Source organism: Sinocyclocheilus rhinocerous, unplaced genomic scaffold (genome assembly GCF_001515625.1).
Source record: "Sinocyclocheilus rhinocerous isolate Xijiao unplaced genomic scaffold, SAMN03320098_v1.1 scaffold865, whole genome shotgun sequence".
NCBI classification, from domain to species: Eukaryota; Metazoa; Chordata; class Actinopteri; order Cypriniformes; family Cyprinidae; genus Sinocyclocheilus; species Sinocyclocheilus rhinocerous.
This window is the reverse complement of record NW_015646167.1, coordinates 104,909-125,501: the sequence shown is the minus strand read 5'-3', so window position 1 is coordinate 125,501 and position 20,593 is coordinate 104,909. Positions and strand designations below refer to the sequence as shown.

Genomic DNA, 20,593 nt, shown 5'->3' with positions numbered 1-20,593 from the left:
TACAATAAAAACAGTTACTTCAAGCACTTGGCAACCTTTTTTTTTTTCTTTTTTTTTTTTCCACAACAGTGGTTCTTAAATTTGAGAAGTCTTTAAAAACGCTCTTGAAAGCAGTAATATCTCCAAGTTCTTAACAAGTTACAAACTGTACAAGTCAGTTTTGGTATGTCAGTTATTGGGTATCAGCCCATGGTTTACTGACAGTGTCCTGTATGCTCAAATGGAGCCCGTTTACCGTGGATCCTCTGTTATCGAACAGGCCTCCTGCGTCTACACTGTGAAGGGAGCCCCATGTCTGCTGGTGTCCAGTGTGGAGTTGTAAGGGAGGTGCTTTAGACACAATCTGTGGATTCTGGGTGGGAGCCATGCAACTGGTACTGCCTGTTGGGCATGTACTCTGAGTCTTTGTGCTTTGAAGAAAAGCCAACTGGGTCTGTGACTGAACCAGATTCTGAATCAGACTTTGGGTCAGGATGTGATTCTGATGGTGGGTCTGGGTTAGGATTTGCTGGTTTGGATGAGCCAGTGCTCTGGTCAGGTTAAGGTTGTGGTGCTGGTTTGGGTGTATCCGTAGTTTTTCCCTCCAGTCCTCTTGCTGCTGCCGATGGATCTTCATGTGAGCATTTCTACTTTTGATTTTATAGAACATCCTGTAAAGACATTTTGCAAGGTCAAAGAGAAGGCTGAACAACACTTAATGTGAAACGGACCATGAATTTCAGTATTGTCAGTACTATAACACAGGCAAAATTTGTCTATGCTTACTTTCCGCACTGTTTACAGGGAAAGCTTGTGGGAAGTGGTGGGGTATGAATCAGTCTGTCAATACTGGCTTGGTTAACCATCATCTTTGTGGCTGGCGTTACCTGCTGGTCAAAGCAAAACTCAAAAACATGACATTTTACGAACCAATGTAATCTATTGAATGTGATCTAAAAATAAATAAACACCAGTAAATGGGTTCTGTAAAATGTTGTATTCTTTTAATGCGCAGTGTTTTGTATGGGATTTAGGTAAGGCTGGGCAAAAGCAATCCGTTAAAAACAATTGATTATCATTCACATTTTTGCATTAAATTAAATAGCCTATTGTTAGCCTATAGCCTCAGCCTATATTATAAAAACCATTACACACCCGTTCATGGGTGTGCCGGATCAGCTCTTACGATTGACTGACACTGATGTGCTGTAATCAAAGTCAGTCTTACCTGACTGATGATGGCTGCAATTCTCTCTTCCTCCAGACTGACTTTTTCTCTCTCGCTCTGCTTGTTTTGTTTCTCTGAGAGCCTCTTGGAGTTGTAGTAGAATTCAATACACTGTGCCACCTGCTTCGTTCTCACCTGAAAGTATGAGAACTGTAAATACTCTGATCTCTGATATTTTGTGGTTTAGAGTTGCACATATTCAATATATTACCATTTTGTGTATGAAGGAGAAATCTTTTCCATAAATTGTGAATGCTTTATGGAACAGTTTTTGTTCACTCAAAGTCCATATTTCCATGCCTAAATGGAAAGTGCAACTGGATTAGTTTTATTTATAATATGCTGACTGTAGAAGTTTTTGACGATCAACAAATGAGTGTTTACCAGCATAGTGATAGTTTTCTGATGGAGGGGAGTTTTTGAACAACAGCATCTCCAGTGCTGCCTGTAACCAGGAAAAATAAGGAAAGAAAAAATTATGCTGCATTATTTTGTGAAAGACAGTCATCAGAAGTCATGATTACCAAGGACATTTTGAAAAGGTAAATGTGAAAGCAATCACAAAATATAAATCTACAAGCATGAATTCATAATGAATATTGCACTTACTAGAATGTTTCCCTGGCAGTGAGACAGGCTATGAAGAGCAAGCTCCAAATTGGCGCCACCTCCTGGTAGAACACTAGAGGCACTCAGGTCAAGAAGGTTCTCCACTGAGGTTCGAGATAAAACTCATTAATGAAGAAAAAACTAGTGGTTTAAGGGTAATTGAAATATTTTATTTTGATTACCGTGCTGTAAAAGGGTGTCATTTTCCTCTAGCTCTGCCCAGGGTTTCCATAACAACTCCTCCCTGACTGGTTCCTCTGGACACACCTCAGGCTCTCTTCCTGTTATCAAATCTGGCAGCTCAGCTTGGAACTCTGGGCCTATATTTATGCACCTTGAGTGTAAATGTGACAAAGTTTCATGAAATCATCGGTCTCAAAGAAGCTTGACTCTGGTGTTTGTTCGGTCAAAAATGACCACATTGGAAATGAATGGGAAGCAAATTTTATCTAGTAGAAACTTTTGGTACGGTGTCCAAACAAAATCTTACTGAGAGCTCTCTTTTTTTTTTTTTGAGGTATCAACCTCAAATTTGGAACACAACTTGTTTAGATTTATGGCTTTGATTTTCTTGCCGTTTTAGAGTAAAACATGATTTGGAAAATATGTTTCATGTAAAATTTTAAAACAGTATTTTGTGCATTTTTCATAAAAATAAACTTAAAATTCTATAATTTTTTTTAGTTTCACTTTTTGAAGTTTTTTTTTTCATTCAAGTCTGTTCTCTAAAGCATTCAAGATTTACGACAAGGTCTATGCTCAAAAAGTGGATAACAGGTAATAAATGGAACTATTCAATAAATATAATTGACCATAAAATCCCCTAAAAAACAAGATATTAAATTTAAAAAAAACATTATCAAACTACAGTAAGGTACATTAATTTCATTGAAATTAAAAAAGGTCACCATGCGAACAACGCCAGAGGGTTAAAATTAGGAAGATTACACACAACCAAGCAGGTGCTCTCCCAATCAAGAACGAAAAAACTTGACACTAAATTTTGCATGATTTATCTTCCGACAGATTATTGTTGTCAAATAAGTTACAATTCTTTTAGCTGTTCAGACATGCTCTTAATAAAAGAAAAAAAAGAAAAAAAAAAGAAAGGATTTGTATTAGGGGAAATAATACAAATGCTTCATGTATGACACCAATGAGCGACCAAAACTGAGAAGAAACAAACAAACATTTGAATGCTTACCTTTGTGAGTCATCATCTTTCCTCTCGTCTGTCCACAGTGCTCTGTTTTCCACAGCTATGGAAGACAATAGGTTGCAAAAGAGCCCCGTTCCACTTCGTGTTGGGTTCAGCATCGGAGGTGGTGTATAGTGAGGTGTAGTTTCTTCCCAGTTCTCCATGAGCTCTCTACTCATCTGGATCACACTGCTGAAAGGGACTCCAGTATATACGGAACTTGGAACATTCTAAATGAGGCAAATAAAGCTGCATGTGAGTGATTCTGCTTAAAATGATGCTGCAGAGCCAACCACATCTTAACAGCTGAAAGCATAAATACTTGTGGTTTTAACCTGTAACAGATAAAGTTTATATTTCATATTTTATATTTATTAAAAGTTTAGGGCTGGTAAGATTTTTTTTTTATGTTTTGGAAAGAAGTGTCTTATGCTCGCCAAGGCTGCATTTATTTGACCAAAAATAGTGTAAAAACAGTAATATTGTAAGATATTATTACAGCGTAAAAATTGTTTTCTATTTGAATATCCACCTTTTTCTTCAACGCGGAAGTAAGCCCATGGGTGAGACTTCCGGTTCATTAGCCGCTATAGGTAAATAACGAGGAGAATAACAACGTGCAGTAAACGGTAAAACTGTTTGCACTACAAACCAGTGTGTTCATAATTCAGATAATACATTAAAATAATATGATAAGACACACTTTCAATATCAAGCAGCAAAACGAACTGTTTTGTTCAGCTAAAAATAGCTGGACGGAGTGGACGCAGATGAGACCGGAAGCCAGACCCATTGAATCTACAAATGGCCGCGGCCATTTTTACTACAAGAAAAAGGTGGATACTTTAAAAAGTATTATAAAACGGATAGTTCCAGTCCTTGATTCTGATTGGCTGAGCCACGTTCGAAGCTGTTGTAAATTACTCTACAAACATACACCTTTGTTTACATTTGTCTGTTGCTTGGCAACCACTTTGTTGCAACCACAACTGATTCTGAGGAACTACATTGTTTGGTGGAAGAATACGGTTTTTATTAATATCATTATACTTTATTTGCTCTGTTGTATTTTGTGAAACCTTACTACGTATATGGAATAACCGTTTTATAAAAGCAATAAGCCCCGTGAAGCCGTGGTTTACAGTGAATTTATAACAGCTAAGGGGGTTTTAGGCACTCCGCTTCTCTTCTTTTATAAATTCACTGTAAACCACGGCTTCTTGGGGCTTATTGCTTTCATTTATTCCTGTGATGAAAATGCTGAATTTCCAGCAGCCATTACTCCAGTCTTCAGTGTCATGTGATCCTTCGGAAGTCATTCTAATATGCTGATTTGCTGCATAAGAAACGGTTCTTATTATTATCAATGTTGCAGACAGTTGTAAAATGTTTTTGTGGAAGCCATGATATTATTGTTCAGGATTCTTTGATGAATAGAAATAAATAGCATTTATTTGAAATAGATTTTGTTGTAACATTATAAAAGTCTTCACTGTCACTTATTCAGCAAGGATCCATTAAATTGTTCAAAAAAGTATTATGTTAAAAATCTTACTGACCCCAAACTTTTGAACGGTACAAAATTATTTAGTAAATTAAAGGTCTTTTGCCTGTGTGCTGGAGGACCCCAGAGGTTTGTCTGAGGACCCAGGACCAAAGTTCAGTCCATAACCGAATCTTGTTCCTTCTCCTGGCCCTGACCCCTGCACATGGAGACTAGACTGATGCAGAGAAGGTCCAAATGAACGGGATGATTGCCCAAACTTTCAAAATGGAAAAAAAAGATTGTATATAATGTAATGAATGTTGCATGCTAGCATAACCAGTTTAAAATACAGAACATGAAAATTAAATGGGCTGCTATGATGTTAAAGTCATTGATGCATCAATCTAATATGCTTGACCAGGCTAACAATCTGTCTGATAGTGCAGATGACTGACCTGAGGCCATGTCATGTGATCTTCGGATGTCCCAGGCTCGTGACCCAGCTCTTGCTGCAAGCAGGCCTGAGGATGATGATGTTGAACCAGTGCAGGGTTGAGGGGCATTTGCAGTGAACAGTCTAAGCAAGAAAAGCACTTCTTTCATTAAAAATAACACTTAAGGTTTGAAAATAACGGCATGTCAAGACAGGTCAACACACAAAAGATGGCGTTATGTTATCCGTACCTTTCTGCAGGGAGTTTATTTGTTTCAGATGAGGCCCTCCATGCTCTGAATAAACCATGGATGAGTTTGAATCTTGTGGGAGGTGCTGCGTTAAGTCCAGGCTGTTGTTGTCGTCAGCTTGTAGCTGGAGCCAAATGGGGTGATTGAACCTGCCGGTGGAGGGCGAAGGTAAAGAGGGAAAGAACTGCAGTGACCCATCTATCTGTGATTGGCTTAAGATCTGGCCAGGCGAGAAGTGTTGAGGTCGTTTAGGAGGAGAAAAGGATGGAGGAGGCAGGGGCGTTGGCGGTGGGCTAAGAACCAGAGGGAAGGAGAGGGTATGTGAAGGAGGAGTAGAGTTGTTGAAGCCGCTCTGCTCTCCTCCACCCTGCATTCGGAAGGTGCTACGACTGCAAAACGCCTCGGAGAAAGAATCCAGTTTTTGTTGCTGATGCCCAGTTGTTTCATAACTCTCTGATGTCTCTTGTTGGTGGCAGTGAGAACTCCAGTCAGTCTCATAAACTCCAGCTTGTGCCTTGTTCCTGTTCAGTCCCATAGAGGACACAGGGGACGTATTCCCCCAGTAAGCAGTGTTCGCTGATTGATCTATTCCATTCATAGAGCTCCCGGTGCCATCCGTGGCTTCACACGGGACCTCAAACTGGCCGAGCCCACTCATTGAACCTTGCTGGTAAAGGTCGTGGCTTGACCTTTGTCCTTCTGTCTGAGGGCGAAACATGGGAGTGTAGGAGAGTGACTCGGGCTCAGGAGATGTATGGTCAGCCATGTGGCGTGTTGAAAATGGCTGCACCCTCGAGTTAAAGGACGCTCATAGCATCTGAAAACTGAAAAGGCACACAAAGACAATCAGAAGTCATCAAAACCATTTCAACCTCCAGAGCGTTAGTGAGCCAAACCACACAAACAAACGCAATGAGATATTTTCCCAACCGCTGAATGGTTGGTCTTTGTAACAATTGGTTTTAAAGACAAATATTCACACAGAAATGCGGAAACGTTACAGCAAAGAAAAAACTGAGAAACGTCTACAGCTATCGAAAGAAAACAAACGGCCTTTGTTCTACTGCTTTTGTTTATCTTTTCACTTTCTCTCTCATCCTTCTTTCTCACTCTATTTGTCTAGTACTCACCAGTGTTGCCCTTTCTTTATCCATAGCCTGTTGCTTTTGCTTGTGTGCTATCCCTTCATGTCGACCTGTGAGTTGTGTGCCGTGTGCGACCCTTGTCTCCAACTAACAAAATTAAAATACTGCCACGTGTGAAAGCAGGTGCTCTCTCTTGCTCTTCCTCACTTGTGCGCATTATCATACTTAAATGTGAAAACACTTTCTCACACATATTTCTTTCACAGCTGCCACCGATCAAAAGGTAAGTCTTCGGTTGTCATAGAGTCACCCCCTCCCTTAAAACCCAGAACCGAAAACCACATCCTGAGGAAGCAGTCACGGATCTCCCTCTATCTCTCTCTTTCTATATCTCTCTCCCTCTTCGGTCTTGCTCTCCTCCTTAACCTCTTTTCCTTCTCAGTCTATTTTTATCCATTCTCCTACATCACACGTCGCATACTCACAGTCTCCCATTGATCACCATCTTCTCTCGGTCCAAAGAGGGTCTCATTCATGGTGAACAGACAGACGATAGAGCAAACAGGGCTGAATCCGGACTAACCTTACTTTACTAGATGTTTTAACAATTAACAAAAGCTGTAGGATGAAAGCTTGTTGTCTTCAATGATGCTGGCAAGTTATGAGACTTTTTGGGCTATTGTGCTTGCGGCTCAGAGTGTTATCTTGAGATTCGCATCTGTTGTGGTTAGTGACTTGAGTGTAAAGAACGTAAGAGTTGTCAAACTGGCAGGTAAGGCGTGGGTGTGCGTGTAAATGTATATGACATGAGTGAGAGCAAAGCTTCCTGTCGTGTGTGTGTCAGTCATAAGAACAAGTTTGTGTATTTTTTTTGTATTTGTATGCGTTTGAACGGTTGTCTTTTTGTTAATGTTATGTGGTGGGTTAAATGATTAAAAAAATCTTAACTGCTTTATTGAGATTTTGTGCATGCATATGCTGTATGTGTGTGTGTTAATGTATGATTTTTTTCTTCTTCTGTGCATGTGTTTGTGTGCGCGAAAAGACAAACTGTGTTTACGCCAGTGAGAATCTGTGGTTGCTCAAAATCATGTGACGGGAAGTTGACCATGAAACAACGACAGAACAGGAAGTGGACAAGGGAAACCTCCGTACACCCCGCCTCCGCTCTCTCGCTCTCTCTCTGCAAGTGTATCCCTCTTATACCCACAATGTAAAATCGTTTCCATACCGCATACATTGTCTCTGCACCCCTCTTTCCACCCACATGTAGTGTTTCCCTCTCTTTTCTTTCTGCTCTTTGTTTTCTCTCTCTCTCATGCTAACTTATTTGCATCATTTTAACTGTTAATTCTTCGATAAGAGCAGTTCAGCATAATCATGCATTTTTTTTTTGAATGACAGGTCTATACTACAGGTCCACCCACTCTGTCTCTGTGCATCGTATCTCGGTCAGAGGCATTAAACTTTGAGAGACGGTGAATCTGGACGGCCCCCGCACAGGTTGTAGGTTTAGCAGTTTGGCTGATGAGGGTGTTGTTAATTCAGTGGTGAGTACAGTATGAATGTACCTGCAGAAATCACCTACACAAACCTCACCATTAGCATAATGTGGGTGAAAGAATAAAGGTGTAAGACGATACGCCAAGAGAAGACTGATTCCTAGACCAGAGAAATGTCGATTTTTCACTCTCGCTGCCCTACTTTTTTAGCTTTTGCCTTTTAAAATCTACTTTGTGCAAGCTTTTATATTCAAGAACCGAGAGTGTGAGAATTTAGGACTTTAAATACCAGCTTTGTTCCATGACATGTTCAATCTTAAATCAATATTGCATACCCAAAAGCTATACGCGATCAGATAATACTGGAGAATGGCAAGCGGGTTAAGGAGGGACGAAAACAACATAGGATATAATTGATGGAAAGAGGAGTGTGGAGGCTGTTTTCTAGTTTTCTGTCAGATGTGTGAAAGACTGAACAGAGGAGGGGGAAAGCAGCAGAGCGGTTTGGACTTTTTTTCCCCTCTCTCTCTCTATCATTCTATCAAACCGTTTATCTTATCTTTGAGACAACCTTCATAATGCAGAGAGATCACAGACGAATGTGTCGAACAAATGAATGAAGTGACGGAGGAATGAAAGGAGAACCTAAAACTGTAGTTGAATGAATCATGACTTTTAGGTTACAAAAATAAATGAATGTGTATTTTACTGGTGCGAGTTACGTCCCCCAAAACCTATAGTATCTAATGAATTTAGGTGCTTCTCCATTATTAGTCTGCTCCTGACTGATGCAGAGTGAAATGTGCTGATGATGCATTTTAGGAGGAGTAAGAATTCATTCATTTTTAAAACATCAGCTAATTCAGAAACGGCTAATGCGTTAAGCAAGCTCCCACTGAATTTCAGTCGTCAAACTTTCCAGCCAATTACAATTGACAACATGTGGCCATAATTTCATATCAGGGAAGAGAATAGCTGGAAATACATGATGACATGAAAATCTCTTTTACAGTCGTGTACATTTACTGCTGTAGATTCTGTAGCATTTTTAGGTCTTGTAGCATGAATTGCTAATATTGTGAGGTTCTTCATTTAAACTGTATAAAAGTGTCTGCTAAATTATTTAATGTAACTAAACATAAATGTACAGTTCAGACTGTGATTCTTATGTCTGGCCGCCCATGTCTTCCCAGCTCTGTAACAGTGGCCTTTTTAAGTCATGAAAGCATTTACTATTACAAAGACAAACTGTTTTTAGTTTTGGAATTGTTTAATAGCTGTAATGCAATGCTAAAATATTTGAACTCAAATCAAATGATAAACACAAAAGTGTTTGCATACTAGTTAGTGGATAAATGACCCAAAGTCCGTTGAAAGAGGCAAAATCTGCAATTCATTATATTTATGTATTTGCATGGAAATATATATATATTTTTTGCCAACATTTATTTTCATGGGTAGGTCTTTTTCGGTGCTAAATGTTACGCATTATCCAGTTGACCCTTACTTAAATTATGTCTATAAGGCGACCCTAGTTTCAAATGCATCCGTGTTAGACCTGTAAAAAGTGAATATGGTATATGCAAATGAGATAAATCTAGCATTAGAAGTTACACAAAACTGATAACAAATTACTTTTTGAATGTGTGCTTTTATATGATTACGTGAATATATTTTGGAGAGGTTTTGTTCAAAAGGTTTTCGAATGAGAGAATGATAGTGATGCATCTCACTGAATCACTGCAGTCTTATCCATACAATGATTATTGATCAGATTTATCACCGATATGATCAAATTGTTGTGTGTTTGTTTATTTGATGGTTTTTTTCATATCGGCGCTCTAGGCGAAAAATAGCTAATTTAACAAATTCTTCACAAATTCGTCTTTCTGTGTTCTAATGTGTTCGAATCTATAAATGTTTATCGCAAAAGGCTAAACATGAATGCACATACACAGGCATCAGAAGCAATCTGTCCTAATAACAGCTTTAATAAAATCTTACATTTTCATGCCATATCCAGTATTTGTCAATTATATGTATAAGAAAATTAACAAAAATTATCTGATGTAAATATCTGTATTATCTGATGACATACAAAAAGCTGCTAATGGCTGTTTTTTTTTTTTAAGATTTTGTTTATATTAAACAGGTGCTACCTAGATTATATATCTTGCCTTTCATAGTCAAATAGTACAACATATTCATAGTCAAATAACTGCAACGCAACAACAGTTAAGTGATGTTTCTAAGGACTCCCAGAGCCTCGCATCCAAACCTACATACAATTTATTTCTAAATGAATACATACCATAGACTACTATTTTATATAGAGATAATTAGAATTACTATAGATTAAACCATCTAACAAATTTCTTTAACTAATTTATCTGACACTGTCTGAATATGTGATTCATGCGTTTTACCTAAAATATCAGTCAGTTTACGTAAAGCCAATTCGACATTTTCTTTTTTGGATTCCATTTAAAAAAAAAAAATTGCTAATTTGTTGTTGGAGACTATTGTCATATTCAGTTTGACCCTATACAAATGTAGATCTGAGTTTTAAAATCAAAATGCTGTTGTCTTACAAAAAGTCCAACACCCATTCAGTACCTCAATAAAAAAGACATAACACTGCGCTAAGTAGTACTTATGCATATTAAAGCTAAATTTGGACGCAGTGATCAGTATACAGGAAATATGCCCTTGGTGGATGTCAACATCCTCACAGAATAGACACAAAACTCTTGCATAGACATAATTTAAAGCATTCAAAAAAGGTTAAAAGGACAAACCAGAAACTATTGCAATTCTATTAGTTCTATCTAATTCCTTTTTTTTTTTAAGTGTAAAGTATAATCACTGAAATTTGTGGCTAATTATTTATTATATACATTTTCAGGAATAATCCTTGCTTGGATTAGTTGTCTGCAGCACCAAAGTCATAGAGGCGGTTGTAGGACATTATCCGTCAGGTGAGTTTAATTTCATAAATAACAATTCTGAATCACTTTTCTCTACATGACATTATACTTTGCAATAATAGCAAAAACCATCAGAGAATTCTTAAGTTCGCTTATTAGACCCTGCTGAGTAAAGATGAAATGTAAGGAAAAGACAGAAGAATCAGACAATACATTATTAAGAGTCCGAGTTATTAATAATTTGCATGGTCCACCATCAACAAAAAAATAGGTCATTACTGACTGCTGTTTGTGTTAAAGGGCAGAACCTTGCACACACTTCCATAATCCATAATCATTCCATAATCCAAATCATCAATTTGACACAGCTCTTCAAGGAACTACAACTGCACATAAAAGGCGAGACAGAAATTATCCTCAAAGCAAAAAAATAAATAAATAAACTTACCCATTAAAAAAATGTTTTCTGAAAATGACTTCCAGAAATAGAAGCTGTGATTATTATAGAGTTTTTAGTAGTTAGGGAGCAGAACTAAGAACAGGTTTTCAAAATTATTTTTCTCGCAGGATTGTACGCATTTCAATTCTGTTTCTCATGAGAATGATTCACAGGTACACGTGATTGTCTACAGATTATCAGAAAATTATCAATATTCTACTTTGTCATTCGCAATGCAAAGAATGTCACAGAAGCCACTATAAAGTAGTCATGGAGCAAGCTAGTAATAGTGTTGAAAGTACTGATAAGTATTATCACAGTACGCATCTCATAAACTAAAGAATGTTCATTAATGAAAGATGTTCATTAATTAAATGTAAAAAGAGTTACATTACAGTCAAAAAAATACCTCATTCAATCTACACTGAGATTCTAATGTGTCCTCTATACTCCAGTCGTTTTCCGAAACTAGGCCTCAACATCAATGAAATCTTTCAGGCTACACGCAGATCCATGTTGCTTAGATGAAACTGTTTTTGCGCAAGTCTGGTGCAATACACAATCTTATGACTTTCAAAAACAAGTGAAATGCGCCTGCATTGCTTTACATTCAAGATGTAAAAACAAACAAGATGAGTGTCAGCACAGCCATATCTGTCTTGTAGAACTTTGTTTGCAGAACTGAAATATATGTTCTCATACTTGTAAAACACTAGTTAGTTTTAGCACTCGCTAACTCACTTCACTGTCTGTTTTTGTTGTCTTGTTCATAAACAGAGTAAGATGTCACTTACCTCTCAGTTCTGAAGTCAAGGCCTGCAGGACAGTTGAACTCTACGAGCTACGTGCACGACTGTATACACGAGTGAATGAAGGAAGGATGCACTGTTAAGGTAAGACAGACAGAGAGAAAGACATTGAGAGGCTCTGTGGAGGCGTTAGTGATGGTTAACTTTTCGCTATGGCAGTCTTCTCTTGGTACCTCTGATCTTTTGAAGCCATTGTCATTGTGATCCTGGAAACGAGTGAGAAAAAACATCATACACCATAGAGGGAGAGAGAAAGAAAAAAACTTTATTGCTCCGACTCAGACCTCAGAGGCAGCTCTCAGTTTGACAAAGCGCCTGTCCTTGCCACTACTTATTTTTTCACTCTCTCTTTCTTATCCATCTTGTATTTGATTGCTATTTACCGCTGTTAAATGCTGTTTGGGAAAAACAATTCTACAACTATTTGTTCCATGTTATATTTTATTGTATTTCCATGGTCTCCAGTTTTACCTCCAGGGGCTTCAACCAGGGGTCCAGGAAGGTACTTAATTTGGTCAGGAGAAGATGCTAATAATAATAAAAAAGCATAATAAAATTAATACACAGTGTTGGAATAGCAGAAATGTTTTTCAACAGCAGTTGATTTTGGATATAACATGCTAAGAGCAGTTTTTTAGTGCACTGACAACTAATCTAAATAACTGAAGTCAAAATATTATTTAACATCAATTAATCAACCAAAATGCATTAGGATACTACAGCAAAACTAGTTTAAAGAGTAAGATTGGGTAGAAATGGCCCTTAAAGGAACAGTTCACCCTTAATAAAAATGAATCATTTATTCAACTTCATGTTGTTCCAAACTAGTATGACATTCTTTCTTCTGCTGAACACAAAGACATTTTAAAGCAAGTTTGGACTTTTTATGTTTATACAATGAAAGTTAAAGGAGTTCAAAAAACAACGCTGACTTGTATGAGACTTCTTTCAAAATATCTTCTTTTGTGTTCCACATAAGAAGTCATAGTCTTTGGAACGCACATGAGAATAAGTCATTATTGACAGAATTTTTATTTTTAAGATTCAGGTTACCATCTCTACGTGTAGGTGACATATTTCAGTAGGCCTTTATTAATGATGAGGTATGAAAATGATTGTTGAAATTGCAACGCAGCCGCCCTCATTCATTTTAGGGAGAGTCACTATTTCATGCAGAGATTTTGAAGAGTTTGACAAACAACGGTATATATTTGATATCGAAAGTCACACTTTTGCTGAGAATAATATAGTTTGGTGATGATGATGGTAGTGATAATGGAGGGGGTGATGAAGAAACGTTTGAGATGAAGATGGGGTTCAAGATAAAAGGGTTTAATGAAGTTTAGTGATGTGAGTAGGCTGTATCAGTAAAACCGAGAGTCAGGCATGACTGGGCATTGTTCGGTGATGAGTTTCACATCAACAGGGCGAGAGGGGGCGTTGTGTCTTTCTCTCTCGTCTCTCTTATTGAGAAGGAGGGAGGAAAAGGAGAGAGAGAAACAGAGCCAGACATGATAAAGCCTGTACAAAACATGAAACGGTGAGTGTGGTTCAAAGTTACCAGAAATTTTTCCTGATTTTAAAGGCATTTCAAGTGAATGACTTAAGTTGATTAAGATAAGTTGCTGTGTGATTTGACTCCATTTTCAGTCTCAAAAAACCCGATTCGCTGCCGTCAAAAGTTGCCAACAGTCAAAACGAAAGCCCCATCCCCACAGAAAAGACACACACAATCACATAGGTACACACACACACAAAGACATGAAGACACGTTTGACAAATACATGTAACACACACACGGGTTTGTGACCACACTCTGTCATCTCAAGAGTGCGACGTTGTGTTTTACCAGAAACACGTCGCTGTCTCCGACGACTCTGAAATATCACTGTACCCCCGCTGACATTCAGATCAACACACACATGCACAAACAGCTGTTATAAAGCCGTCTGAGACAGAATCACAGTATCACAACTACTATGTGCACAAATATTGCTTCAAACATTTTTTTTTTATAAACAAATAATAGTATAATGACCAAACACAATTTGCTATATTTCGGTTTATAATTTTATAATGTAGTCCTTTTTCTAATGTTAAGATTATGTCACTTCCAACTACAAAACTTTGGTTTATTAGTGTTATCCAGTACTACTTTTGTAAAATAATACAAAAATGAATAAAATATTTACATTGTCATAGTGAAGTAAAATAAAAAAATAATAGTTTGAAGCAGTTGTACAAATAAGTGTTTTATACCTCATATGTGACCCTGGACCACAAAACCAGTCTTTAATCGCTGGGGTATATTTGTAGCAATAGCCAAAAAATACACTGTATGGGTAAAAATTATAGATTTTTCTTTTATGCCAAAAATCATTAGGATATTAAGTAAAGATCATGTTCCATGAAGATATTTTGTAAATTTCCTACCGTAAATATATAAAAACTTAATTTTTGATTAGTAATATACATTGCTAAGAACTTCATTTGGACAACTTTAAAGGCGATTTTCTCAATATTTAGATTTTTTTGCACCCTCAGATTCCAGATTTTCAAATAGTTTTATCTCGGCTAAATATTGTCCTATCCTAACAAACCATACATCAATGGAAAGCTTATTTATTCAGCTTTGAGATGATGTATAAATCTCAATTTCGAAAAATTGACCCTTATGACGCCCAGGGTCACATACTTACGTTGCAATTACTTAAACACATGCAGCTCTAATATTTACAACAAAAATGTCACCAAAATGAGTGTCATTGATAGTGTCGGTGTCTAGATTTTTAAGTGTAATAAAACAGGAAAGCACAAGCTAACTTTGATTCAGTCAGTGCACATTAATTGAGTTTAAATGTTTAAATAGCAAAGCGCTGAAGGTAAAATATGTTACATGTAGAAACTGTGTTGTTTTGTTCAGTCTTTATCTGAATATCAACTGACCTGGATGTTTTTTCACTTTTGATTGTAGTTTTTACCAAACATCTTTTAGTTCTCACCAAACATTTTTTTGTGATCTATTTCTGTTCTTTACCTTGTACCTTGTATGTTGTAAACTTCACTTAACTTGATTTAGATTTTATGAATATTAATTGTTATTAATATAATTGTATTTATTATTTTTATTGATACTATAAATAATTGCTCTTTTATAATGAACAGAAATTACAAAATGTATTAATTTTATTTTAAAGGGTTCTGATGGTTTATCACTACAATCGAATACAATAAATACATTTTGCTCTTGTAGTTTGTCTGGATTTGTAACTTTTCTGTACTGCAAAATTCTTCTTCTGTCTGTGGGAGGACATGCAAACGAACAGCCCTCACCACCACTTATATCTGGGAAAGTTCACAATCAGAATTAGATAAAGATTTCTTACAAGATCGATCTCTTTCTGTCTCATACACATGTTAACACAGAGATTCAAGCCCAGAATACGGTTTATTGCCGAAGAAAATATTATATGGGACCTGCAGAAACAAAAGGTAAATAAATGAGAATTATACACCATTGAAATTTCAGATTTGACCTATGACCTTACATTAATCAACACTAGACTGTCATTAAAAAAAAACAAAAAAACAAATGGGGCATCAGGTAAAATATAAAATTACCAAATCTTGTTGTTATAACTTAAGAGGCACTTTCCCCCATATGCAGTAGTGCACATCCTGAGTTAAAAAAAAAATCTAGAGTGTCTAGAATATTTTAATTACTGTATAAATTAAACTTTGTGATAATGAGCCATCATGTTACTTATTTCTTAACTGAAGAACTAGATTTATGAATTGTCACGCTGACCCCATTCTGCATATAGGTGCTGGAAGAAATGTTACTTTTTTACAAGCTAAAGTGTGCAGGAAGTAAGTTTTATATAGTGCATATCACGATCGCACATGACACACATACACACACACACACCTGTTAACTTTAGAGTCTTCCTTTTCCTGCCCTGAGAACTAACGACAAATGGCGTGGAGCCAAGACACAAGCGCACAACAATTATGTATTGTGAGCATAAAGTCAAGTTTTTTCATTATAAAATACACCGATTTAAAAAAGGACACACATACAGCAGTAAACATTTATCAGATTTTGTAGTCAAGTTGATTTATTTTTAAGGTGGTTTTGTATAAACACGTCTTTGCACTGAAAGCAGACATGGAAAACCTTTTTATTCAACTTTATTAGTAGATAAGAGACGTCAAATTTATTACACGCAATGATTGAAAAAAGGTTCTTTTAAATCACTTTAAGATTTGTAATATTTAGACTACTTAAACGCCTCGAAGCAAAAAGACACCATTTTATGAGACCTCAGAGAAAAACAAACAGCTCTGAGACTATATGTGAGGATCTGCATATGTTTGTCTAACCAGCATAAGGATAAGACAACAGAACAGCCTGTTTGGGCCCAAGCTGAAACTTCTCTAAGGAGACCATGCTATCCACGGCTAGATTCGCAGCATCTGTGGTGAGGCGAACCTGAGCTTGTGTCGGCAGGTCTCTATAAGTGAGGTTCATGGTTACAGGGTCATTTCCCCAGTTCATGGCAGTAAGGAAGCGTTCGCTTTGATCCCAGAGGCGGACAAATGCTAATGAAGTGGGTGAACTGAAAAGGCTGACATATTCTCCGTGCACAAGCGATCGCTCTTTTCCCCTCAGATGAGTGAGTGTTTTGAAGAAGTTACGAACTGCGATATGCTCCTCCTGCAGAGTCTGAATGAGTGGAAGATAGAGAGAGCAAGATGCAGTGTTCTGGATTTAAATTTGTAATTAGTACAGTGATGAGATCATATCTACTTGTTATGAATAGTCATGTGAATAATCAAAATGTACCTTTGCTGTTGCATTCGTCTCTACTACTGGGTATTCCAAGTCCCACATTATTTTAGGATTTTCCTGTAAAGGAGGAATCTTAAGTCATCAGCTGGTAACTTCGCTAAATATAAATATAAGACTGAGGCCTCAAAGCTACTCGCTTCTAATGCTTTTAGCTACACAAGCTTGATTTTATGCATTAAGAAATGTGTCAGATGGCAATTCATAACACAACGCAAGTGGCTATATAGCACATATACAACTACACAGTTTATGACTATTTTACAAAGTCATAGCAGAGCAATAGGTTGAAGACTAAGTATTTTTATACCTATACCTGAATACAGCACATTTGGCTTAAAGGCAACTTGATTTTAATTTTTTTATTTATTCTTTTCTATGACCTGGTCTAAGCATCTCTTGAAACAGACTAAACTTAAATACATATTATCTATAAACTTACAAGACATAAATAGTAATATATGAAAAAAAAAAACTGTATTCTTCTGTCCCTTTTTCAACAGGTTTATGAGTCATTAAGAACTAAATTAAAAATGGATTTTAAATTCCAATTCAGTCCATGAATTTAAAATTAATTTAAATTGAGGTAGATTAAGAACTGAAATTCGGATTTACAAGAAAGCATAATTAAAATCAAAAACTGAAGAAAAAAAAAAACTTGGAATATTTACTTGACAAAGCCTAGAATGAATGTTTAAAAATATCTGAAGTTGACATGAATTGAAATTTTCTAAATGCATGTTATTAATGTAACTATGAACAATTTACCTGTGCATTTTTTTGACCTTGTAATTCTTAAGTCACAATATAAAAGAAAAGACCAGCTACTTCCTTTTCATTGCAATATTAGAACATTTGCAAAAAGTATTCATAGGCCTTAAATATGGACTAAGGATATGCAGACGGACAGACGGACGGACGAACAGACAGACAGACAGATAGATAATGAAAATTTGCATATGAAAATACGTAGCTGATATATTTTAGCATATTTAATTAACTATTGTTTTTGTGAACCAAGAACACTAAGTTACCAGAATACATTTTATGTGCTGAATTTCTTTGAATCGCAGTTTAGTAGACTAAATTCTTCTCCAGTCATTTTGAATTCAGTCACAATCTGTGGAGTGTAACCCATTCAATTCAAATTCCAACTAATGAATTTAAAGGGAGCCAATTTTTTAATTCTGAATTTTGCAACCAAACACTGATTCGGCTACCCATATATTTATTTATGCTCTACTCACCCCGGCCTTCAGTCCAATCTCATCTCCAGCGCTGAACACAGGTGTGCCCGGGAGGGTGAACAGCAGCATTTGATAGAGCCTTACAGGCACTGCTGGAGAACCCAGAGTCCGTCCACTCAGACACCAGCCCAGACTCATCTGCAGGTGACTGAAGTAGTGGTTCTTTATTACCTGGGCCTGTCTTTCACCGGGCTCAGCCAGATCAGGCAGTCCATTCAAGAGCAGGTCAACACCTGAGCGGTTCAGCACGAGAGAGACCTCATCCACAGAGAGACCGGTGACTGATCCCATCAGAGCTCTGAAAGTCATGAGGAAAAAGAAAAAAAGTGAAAGCTGAAAAAATTATTGGTTCTTGAAAGCTAAAGAAAACAGAAAGTGGAAAGACACTTGGCCCAAGTAGAGTGAGCAAGCAGCAGTGCTCAATACCCCATCTGGCCAGCAGGTGTAAACAAATCAGAAGAATATGAAATCACTATTTAGATTAGTTCTTAGCACACAATTACAGACACATACACTTTTTTTGGTCTGGACACTTTGGTTGAATATAGCCTGGCCATGAGTCTGTTTTCATGATGTCTCCTAGGTCAGGCAAGAAAATACCACCAAATCAAACCAAAAGTATGTACATGCTTCCTAAAAAACAAATAAATAAAAATAGTTACAAAAATATATGAATTGGTATTATATATACTTCTGTATAAATGTAATTCTAATATCTTAAATCTGCTGTTTTTCTAAGATAAGAGATAGGATCTTACTTGTTTGACTCTTTAATGCTTCCTTTCTCAACTATCTTTTCATCTACCCATATTCACTGTCCACAAAAATAGGCCTCCCTTTACAATTTCCTCTTTCTTATCAGCACTTACTCTGATTTTCTCTGCAACAGCTGTAGCATTGTTGAACCAGGATGAAGCATTTTCATATTTGGGTGTTAAATTCAGCACTATTGAGATACCTGCGAAAGACAGAGGAACAAACTCCAAGAGAAAGAGAGAGAGAGAGAGAGAGCAGGGAAAAAGAAGGGGTGGGGAAATACAATGATGTTTTATATTAAGTTAGCACATGCTTAATATTTGTATTGTAGTGTTAATCTAATTTCATTTCCATTTATGAAATCCCTCATCTGCTAAAAAAAAATCTTCAGGACACTCTTTTGGCTAATATAATGTCTTTCCTAAATTAAAATAATAAACTCAGTCTCTACAGAGGTCAAAGGTGAAACTCATAATTCTCTACTTTAGGCAGACTTTCAAGAATATTATGCATAGAGAGATCAAAAAAGCAAAGGTAAAATGACTTCAATGTTTAGAGGTCTGTTTTGGATGTAGACATGGAGGATAATTACAATGTACAGCCCTTTGACATATTAGCAAGCCTTCATTGGCAGTCAGATTTCACAAGGTACTCCTGGGTAAAAGGCCATTCAGGGTCAAAGGTCACCTTTTTTTGTGTGCTTGGCTCAGCAGAGATTCCAGATCATTCTTAGTGCCTACTTCAGGTTTAACTGAAACCAGATTTAGTTTATCCAGCTGGTCTGCTTGCACAGTGTGTATCGGACCCAGAACAAGGCCCTTCACCTTCATCTGGTTCATATAGTCCAGCTTTTCCTCCACTCCTACAGAGAATGAGAGAAAGAGAAGTTATTGCATTGATACCGTCATGAACCCTCAGCCTGTTTTCACATTATGACCATTATGAAATAAAACCTTGAGCAGGTATTTTTTTAACATGACTAATCTGCAATGACTATAATACTTCTTATATAGTGTTGATATATAAGAATTGAAAAGTTCAACAAATGTTTTGGCTGCTGCATGTGTATACAGTATGTACAGTTTGTGGTTCTGTAAAATACTGAAAAACAAGGCTACTGATCTAAAAAAATGACAAGAATTGAAAACCTCTAAAAATCTAAAATCGCTTTATAATTGTTATTCAAATAACAAACTGGTGTGGACAAAAAAAATCCCATTTACCTTTCAGTCCCTTTTCAGAGAAGGCATTCACGTCAGATATCTGGTACAGAGGACCTTCATTCCACCAGTTCATCTCAGGAATGGGTTTACAGCGTGGGGCCTGTACTATGATTACTATTGCTCCAGCTAACATGCCAATCCAGCCGAACCAGAACAAAACCAGCAAGACCCAACGAGTCCGAACCCACCTGCAGAAAATAAGCAAATCTATATCAAACAGACAGACTGTCAAATGTTTCATTTTAATGTCATAATCCTCATGAAGGTTGCCTACCCAGCTGTACTGGCGATTTTAATTAACTCGTCTTTGGAGAGGCCAGTATACTTCACTCCAGCATTCTCTGGGACAGTGACCTTCACGCAGCCATTTATTTGAGTTTGTCCGGTCATTAGCTGTTTTTCCTGATCCACCTCCTTCAGTTCTACGTCCTTCATGTCTTCTCTTTATGTAAGGACAGCCTTTTAAAAATACTGGATTAAAACAGAGTAAAAGGATTAACTAAAAAACTAGTGAACAGATTCATTACATCATAAAAATAAGGTTTATTGTTAATATATATATATATATATAT

At 36.9% G+C, this 20,593-nt stretch overlaps 2 protein-coding genes across 3 annotated transcripts; both read right to left on the bottom strand.

Moving 5' to 3' along the window:
• Nucleotides 1-159: 159 nt before the first annotated feature.
• LOC107707058 (uncharacterized) lies at nucleotides 160-12,136 on the bottom strand. Of its 2 annotated transcripts, XM_016510938.1 has the most exons (13): nucleotides 12,120-12,136; nucleotides 11,932-12,022; nucleotides 5,185-6,008; nucleotides 4,956-5,077; nucleotides 4,625-4,777; nucleotides 3,021-3,244; nucleotides 1,999-2,150; nucleotides 1,817-1,920; nucleotides 1,592-1,652; nucleotides 1,419-1,507; nucleotides 1,208-1,342; nucleotides 766-866; nucleotides 160-650 (listed from the first exon to the last, which is right to left on the bottom strand). In XM_016510938.1, the coding sequence occupies exons 3-13, from the start codon at nucleotides 5,948-5,950 to the stop codon at nucleotides 173-175; spliced, it is 2,385 nt and encodes a 794-aa protein (XP_016366424.1). In that variant the 5' UTR covers nucleotides 5,951-6,008; nucleotides 11,932-12,022; nucleotides 12,120-12,136; the 3' UTR covers nucleotides 160-172. The 2 variants fall into 2 exon arrangements, with proteins under 2 accessions (XP_016366424.1, XP_016366423.1); XM_016510937.1 differs by lacking the exons at nucleotides 11,932-12,022; nucleotides 12,120-12,136 and adding an exon at nucleotides 6,315-6,576.
• Nucleotides 12,137-16,304: 4,168 nt separating this feature from the next.
• Nucleotides 16,305-20,487, bottom strand: LOC107707044 (4F2 cell-surface antigen heavy chain-like). The gene is made up of 8 exons (XM_016510921.1): nucleotides 20,296-20,487; nucleotides 20,022-20,209; nucleotides 19,486-19,660; nucleotides 18,968-19,000; nucleotides 18,556-18,621; nucleotides 18,043-18,340; nucleotides 16,793-16,855; nucleotides 16,305-16,672 (listed from the first exon to the last, which is right to left on the bottom strand). The coding sequence occupies exons 1-8, from the start codon at nucleotides 20,454-20,456 to the stop codon at nucleotides 16,325-16,327; spliced, it is 1,332 nt and encodes a 443-aa protein (XP_016366407.1). The 5' UTR covers nucleotides 20,457-20,487; the 3' UTR covers nucleotides 16,305-16,324.
• Nucleotides 20,488-20,593: the final 106 nt, after the last annotated feature.

What these genes read in the sequence shown, in the direction of transcription:
- LOC107707058 (XM_016510938.1), bottom strand. Translation starts at nt 5,950, where the DNA reads ATGGCTGACCATACATCTCCTGAGCCCGAGTCACTCTCCTACACTCCC. An exon ending in AGAAAACTATCACTATGCTG is followed by an intron (nt 1,508 to 1,591) that starts GTAAACACTCAT and finishes CTTTCCATTTAG; the next exon opens with GCATGGAAATATGGACTTTG. An exon ending in TCTCCTTCATACACAAAATG is followed by an intron (nt 1,343 to 1,418) that starts GTAATATATTGA and finishes TCATACTTTCAG; the next exon opens with GTGAGAACGAAGCAGGTGGC.
- LOC107707044 (XM_016510921.1), bottom strand. Translation starts at nt 20,456, where the DNA reads ATGAAGGACGTAGAACTGAAGGAGGTGGATCAGGAAAAACAGCTAATG. An exon ending in GTGTCCAGACCAAAAAAAGT is followed by an intron (nt 18,341 to 18,555) that starts GTATGTGTCTGT and finishes CATGACTTTCAG; the next exon opens with AGCTCTGATGGGATCAGTCA. An exon ending in AGACGAATGCAACAGCAAAG is followed by an intron (nt 16,673 to 16,792) that starts GTACATTTTGAT and finishes CCACTCATTCAG; the next exon opens with ACTCTGCAGGAGGAGCATAT.